We start from the raw sequence: 6,699 nt of genomic DNA, 5'->3' as shown, positions 1-6,699 counted from the left end.
CCTGAGGGGACCACACCTCATCTTGTTATTCAAGGGAGAGTCTGGGAAGCTCCACCCCACCTCGGTGACCCCCCTCTCCCCCTATAATCCTGTCTGTTCTCCCCTGTCTCCAACTCTCTGCCTCCCACCAGGGCCCTGCCTTCGTCCTGCATTTCCTATAAACAGGCTGGTGGGAAGCTCCTAGGCTGGACAGTTCCTCCCTGGGGATGACCTGGCAATGACCTCAGAGTGCCTGGCACCAAGCCTGGCAAGCCAGCAACACACTCTGCCCACCACCTCACCACACAGCCACCACCCAGTGCAGCAGTGCACTTGAGATGGCTCCCTCATCACTACTAACACCAACGTAAACGTGAGTGGAGGAGCTGTTTTAGGGGCCATGGCGTGGATTTTTCACCATTCTGAAGAGACACATGGTGAACGTTTCAGGTGAAAGTGACACCAAAGGGTAAGCAAGAGAAGTACTGTACAATTCTGCACACATTAGCAGTATTTTACTGAACATAACACTATGGAAACTGTTTACTATGTGCAAAGAAAAAACAACACACATACATTGCCGTTGTTAGTCTACCTGGAACTGCTTAAAGCTGAACCCTTAATGGTCTCTAAGTTGAGCACAGTCTCAAAACCTGGGCTTTTTATGCTAAAACACCTTTTTCAACACTCATTTGTTGCTACATGGCTATTTGGCAAGGATAGTTTTGCTGAGACAGCATTCCCAACACGAGCTTCATCTGTGATAAAGTAGTAACTTTAGTGTGCATGCACATATGCACACACACGCACACACCTACAAACACCTTGTTTAGGCTCAGAATGAATCATTAATGTGCCTTTTTTCCATAGCTTGCTAATGAACATGTTTCTTTGCCTACCCTGAATGCTGAAGTAGTGTCTGAATGAGGCTATACATTAATCACACGAGTGGAGGTAAGCCAAGCCTGTGGCACAGCAAACCTTTTTTTTAAGTTCTGCTTAAAATGCATGTCTGCTACTGTGGGCACAGTTCTTTTGTGGGCAATGTTCTGGGGCTATTCAGTCATTTTCTTCACCACAAAAATCCACTTTTTTCTTTGCGACACTACTGTACAACCACACTGACTGTTCAGTGTGTTCTTAATAAATCACTGCCATCATCAGCTAGGCAGCCTGGAACAGCGACAATATCAAGCTTTGAACGGAGTTTAGTGTAATATGTATACACAAAGACAGTGACACAAATCTCCACTGCTTACATGTGTTGTAGGCACACACGTCCAGTATATACACTCACACTCAAATAAACATAAAGCAACACCATATAGACACACCAAAGAGTGGCCCCAACAACAGATGCATCTCTAGGGGGAATGTGGTGAAGGCGAGGAAACAAGTTCTTTGCATCATTGTGAGCAGTGGGAGACCTCCAGCAGACAATGAGCCACACCGATAACATCGCTAGGAAAAAAAAAGCCCTCACTGAGGGACCATTGTCTGGGCAATTGAAGGGTTTCAAAAGTTGAGATGTGTATACTTAAAATTCACAGGAAGTAAACAGTGGGGAAGTCATGGTATAGTGTCTGCTGCATAATGTAGAGGATCTGGAGAAGAAGTAACCACGAGTTTTATGTGTACAGATTAGAGAAATGCAAACCGAACCTGTTTCTATCGGGGCAAAATAGTTATACAACCCAGAACATGCCAAATAAAATGGAGAAATAAATAACAGTTAGCTAAACTATAAACAAATAGCAGTAGAAGCATTTATCTTAAGCTTTTAAGGAAGCCTTGGTAGTGGCCTGTCTCTTTGGCTACACACAGGTCATCAAACACAACTATTTTATTAAAACTGGGGAAAAACTGTGGCCCACAGTGACTGTAGCATGGCACAGGCTGAGGTTATTTGGTACACTTTGACTCTATCACACGTTGCAGTAAATCTTGTAGCCCCTCAAGGGTGCAATGAAAGAGAAGCATTCAGGAGAGAGCTACTTTAATAAAAGCCCTCCTAAACTTAACCATAAGTGTCAGGTACAGGAGAGCAATTGCAGCAGAACTGCTCTTGCTCCCTTTCTTCTCTTCTTACCTCCCCCTACCCCCTTTACCTTATTTTATTGCTATAGTCTTTGTTTTCTTATGCCACGTTCAGACTGATCCTGTAAAAATGCAACTCCCTGCTGTGTTTAATGCAAAGAGCTGCGTTGGTCGGGGGGAGTTGCGGTGGGAGTGTTCTAGGTGTGTACACTACGGTCAAGCTGTGACGAATCAACCTGAGTGGCTTCATTTATGTTTCCAGCCCGGGAGTTTCCATTGTGTTTTGGTTAGCCATGCTGCTAATGTAACCTACTCTACCTTAGCACAAATTCTACCACCAGTGTGTTGGCATCAATAGATATTAAAAAAAACACAATTTAACATCCAATACTAAAACACGCTTGGCGTGTCATTATGGTGAGTTAACTGTGGCCTATATTTGACAGTGAATAGTAGTGAATGCTTATGCTAACAAGACCAACAAAAAAAAGTCTTCTTCTTGTGGGCGTACACATCCTGATCATCCCCCATACATGATTGGTTAAAGTAGCACCTTTGCTGGATGATGTCACTGTCCAGTGTGGTGAAAGTTGAACCAGATCAAACTTTTTCGCTGCACAGGGTTGCGTCGTTTTGCCAGAGCCCACCGCGGTGCTGGTGTTGGCTGCCGTGAACGCAATCCCCCATAGAAATGAATGGAGAGGGCTGTGTTTTTTCACACCTTTGAAACTCAGTCTGAATGCAGCCTTATTCCTTTGCTCCTTTTATTAACACATCCCTTTCCCTTGCTCTCTCACCTTTCTCCCATCCTTCTTCACTTCCTTGTGTGAAAAGAACTCCCCCACAGTTTTTCACTTTTAATTGCAGCCTATAATGACTTTCTCTAGTGTGAATGACCTGTGTTCAGTGAGCTACCTAATTGCCATTATATGTTCTATCGCCTCAGTCTTGCAAAGGAAGCAACGGCACCTCTAAATCTACCAAGTGAAAAACAGAGGTAAGCCCTCCCACAAGCATTGTCCATCTTCTCAAAGCCAGCAATGCCTGACACAGCAGGCTGCTCATCTCCCACTGAACACTCTGCTACCAGAGCTGGATTGGATTCCAGTCCAAGGGGACTTCTTCAGATAATGAAATCCAGCAAATATTTACATTTGACAAGTCTGAGCCAGTGAACATTTGGCACTTTTGTGTAATAATTGGCTTCAGTGACTAATCCATTATTATAAAATCATGGTTCTACTAATCAATTAACTGAATAATTATCTAAACTGACTAGCAAGCTCTAGTAGTCATGGATGAGTATTTTGTCTTTTTGCATTAAAGGCTCACCAGGTTTGTGGTACCTTGTGATGCAGAGTTTAGTTTTATTTGCCCAGATTTTGAGATACAGTATCTGCCTCTGTAATTTTGGCTTTAACTACAATGCAATGGAAGTGAATGGAATTACATTTGGGGGGCTCACAGCATTAAAAAAAGACATTTACAACATTTACAAAATTCAACTGCAACACTGTCAAAAGTTTTCATATACCATTTAAAATAGATTGTTATGATTGCCTTTTCAGTCTGCCATTATGAATTGGAATCAAATATTTCAGAGACAGGTATCACAAAATCTGGGCAGGTAAAACTAAAAATACTGGTTTGGCTTGACATCCACTAGATGTAAAGTGTAAGGTAAGGTAAAGTCTATGTTTTTGTAACTTGGACAATGCAAAACCATTTGAATTTAAATAAATGTTTACTTTACCTCTCAGTGTCTGCTTTCGATGTCTGGGGTTTGGTTTCAATCCCAGGGAAACTGTTCATGTCCACATAGCCATCATTTTCATTGAAGGCAACTGTTGTGCGGGTTGGATCCTCAAAAAACTCTGTAACAGTGTGGGATCTGGTGGGTCTGCCTGGGATCTGGATGTTTTCATAGTCTGAGCTCATGGCTGGGATGTTTTCATAGTCTGAAGTGTCTGCACTGGGGAAGGAGATGGAGCGGGGTTTGGTCAAAGGCAGTGGCATGACAGAGCGGCGAGAGCGCTCCTCGAAGGATTCCACTCTGGAGACACCCCTACCATAAGCTTTGGGGTCACCTTTTCTTCTCTGGTGGTCTTTGTAGAGAACAAAAGTGGATGGCAAGTCTGAAGAACACTGCTGGGGTTTCACCATGCGGGACTGGGGCTGAGGAGAGCTGCCTGTACTTCTACGATCAAGCTCTATGACTCTTATTGGGCCGTGGTGGCTGGACTCGGAGGAAGAACGTGAAGAGCGGACACTTCCATCGCTGAAACCTTTTGAATCTGTTTTCCTCTTGAACTTGAGGGCCAGGAAGCGCTTGAAGGAAGATTTCTTCTTCTTAGGATTGTCACAGGGTTCATGCTGAATCAGGAGGGATGGAGAACTCTTGGTAATTGGTCTTTTAGTGATGTATGCCAGCTCAAATGGTGGTGGGATGTCCACTAGAGATGTTGGTGTTGAAACACCACTGGATGATTGATGGCTACGCTGGCAGAAACTTCCAGAAGAGCTTATGACACATGGGAGTGAAAGGGTGTCATCTTTTCTATTCATGCTGAGCTCATCTTTAGGAGACTGGTCAGTCTCTGTTGGGGTGGTCACAGACAATTCCGGACCCTCTGCAGACCGGGAGTATAGCAAGAAGTGACGAGACTTCATAGATGGCATCAGACAGTTGACCTCAGGCTGCGGTGAATGGCTGAGAGCTTCACTGCTTTTATCCAAGGCCACGGTACAGTAGTCATGAGTCTGATACTCTGTCCCTGTCTCCTCTGGTACAGTCTCTGGAACATAACCTGGAACTTTCCCAGAATAAGAGCGTGACCGTGTGACAATTGTCTTCCGTTCCAGTGTCACAAAATTCTCCTCTTCGGAGTCAAATCCCGCCTCTTCGTATATATGTTCTTCGCTGTCTGAGTCTGTGTCTTCATAGTAAGGCACAATATGGCAATCTAGTTCTTCAATGTCTTCTTCAAAGGCTTCAGTAGTGTGGGCGAATACCACCCTGTTGGTGAGTTCCGGTGTGCGGCCCAGGTCTAGGTCTGCTGGCACTGTGATGTTGCATAACCTGAGGCGAGGCTGACAGCTTTTCCTTTGGCTGTGGAAGGCCTGTTCTCGTTTCGCTGTTCTCTCTCTTGCACTTTTTCCTTTGATATGTTTCTTTTCTGGTTCCTCCTCCTCATCCTCTTCACCTATCTCAACGTAATCCTCTGATGAGACACACTCCAACTGCTCAAAGTCATTTGTTTTAGGGTAGAGTGAATCGTCAATGTCTGCATACTCATCTGCTGACTCTTTGCCATCATCTTTGTGTGGATTTGACTGCTCAGTGACCTCCTCAGTCTCAGCCTCCTGTTCTGGAAAGGCTTGCTTATCCTCTAGCTTGTCCACATCATCTGATGACACATAGAAAGGTTCCTGGTTAGCAGCATCTGGTGTTTGGAGTTCATTTGAAGGTTTGTCATCAGTATCATCCTGACTCCACTCGGGGTCAGTGGTGCCGGTCCTGTTGCCCGGAACAGCTTCTATGACTGAATAAGGCCCAAACACATCCTCAGTGCTAGATGTGACTCGAAAACAGCCAGAGAGGTCCTTGGTGGCCCGTTCTGGTTGCCATACCCCTGTATCCCCTGCTTCGGCTGTGTCACATGACTCACATGTATCACTAGCATCATCTGTGGGGCCAATCACATCATAGGGATACTCCTCAGCTAGAGTTGGAAGCACACTGAATCCAAATGCAAATCCCCCAGCTTCCAGTTCAGTCTCTTCTGTGAGCAAGTCACAGTGTAAGTCGTCCTTATTTTGTTCACTGTCTGCTTCATTAAGTCCAGTATCACTGTCCTTATCACTCGGGCTGAGTGACTGTGTTTTTTCAAGGTTTTGTTCATCTACTTGTTCATCAGGGTGTCTTGAGGGGTCACAAAGTATTTCAGTCTTTTCACTAAAACTCTGTTCCTCCTCTTCTTCCTCCTCTCCTGTTTTATCCTTGGTTTCAATGAGAAGTGAAGGTGTTGACATATTCTCATTATCAGGATGATTCCCACCTTCAGCCTTGTCAGTGTTTTCATGTTCTGTAGTGTCAACAGCATCGTCAGCTTTGATTGTGTCCTCAGAGCCAATGCTCTTTGTGTCACCATCATTAGCTAATATATCTACTTCTTTTTCCTCAGTTTCTCCCTCTAATATATCCTCTGCATTGTTGTCTCCTGAACCAGTGTCATTAACCCCATTTTCTGCCTCACTTTTTTCTTCTTTTTCCTCAGCCATCTTGTGAAGATCTTCACTCTCCCCATCAGAGTGAGACAGGTCTCCATTAATGAGGCTCTGTCGAGAGCAGGGCTCTCCCTGTGGGTGAGGCTCATACAGGGGCCTTGGCTTGAGGGCTGCAGGAGGTTTTGGACCACACACTGGGGGACAAGGCGTGGACATCAGCCTGGACTGCACTTTGATAGTCAGATGACTGCGGACGTTTGGCTGAGGGACTTGCAGTGGATTTTGAAAATCTGTACAAAGAAATTAAAAGATAATGAAAAAGCCATTAAAGCCACACAAATAACATTTTTAAGTACTTTTAAAAACTATTTCCTTACTATCTAACAATAAACATACGTGCACTTTTTCTGTATATAATGCAAAGAGGAAGCCAAGTCCTGTGTAGTGGTCAGTGAC

General features: G+C 44.5%; 1 protein-coding gene across 3 annotated transcripts in view; it reads right to left on the bottom strand.

The window, feature by feature from the left end:
* fgd5a (FYVE, RhoGEF and PH domain containing 5a) overlaps positions 1-6,699 on the bottom strand; it is a 42,040-nt gene that overhangs the window by 24,456 nt on the left and 10,885 nt on the right. For all 3 annotated transcript variants that reach the window (XM_020592913.1, XM_020592911.1, XM_020592912.1), the window contains one exon: positions 3,770-6,533. In XM_020592913.1, coding sequence (XP_020448569.1) covers positions 3,770-6,459 — 2,690 coding nt within the window. In that variant the 5' untranslated portion in view covers positions 6,460-6,533. The remainder of the gene's footprint in view (positions 1-3,769; positions 6,534-6,699) is intronic.

Source organism: Monopterus albus, unplaced genomic scaffold, assembly GCF_001952655.1.
Source record: "Monopterus albus unplaced genomic scaffold, M_albus_1.0 scaffold18.1, whole genome shotgun sequence".
In the NCBI taxonomy this organism is placed as follows: domain Eukaryota; kingdom Metazoa; phylum Chordata; class Actinopteri; order Synbranchiformes; family Synbranchidae; genus Monopterus; species Monopterus albus.
The sequence above is the reverse complement of the archived record's forward strand: the minus strand, read 5'-3'. Positions and strand labels throughout refer to the sequence as shown.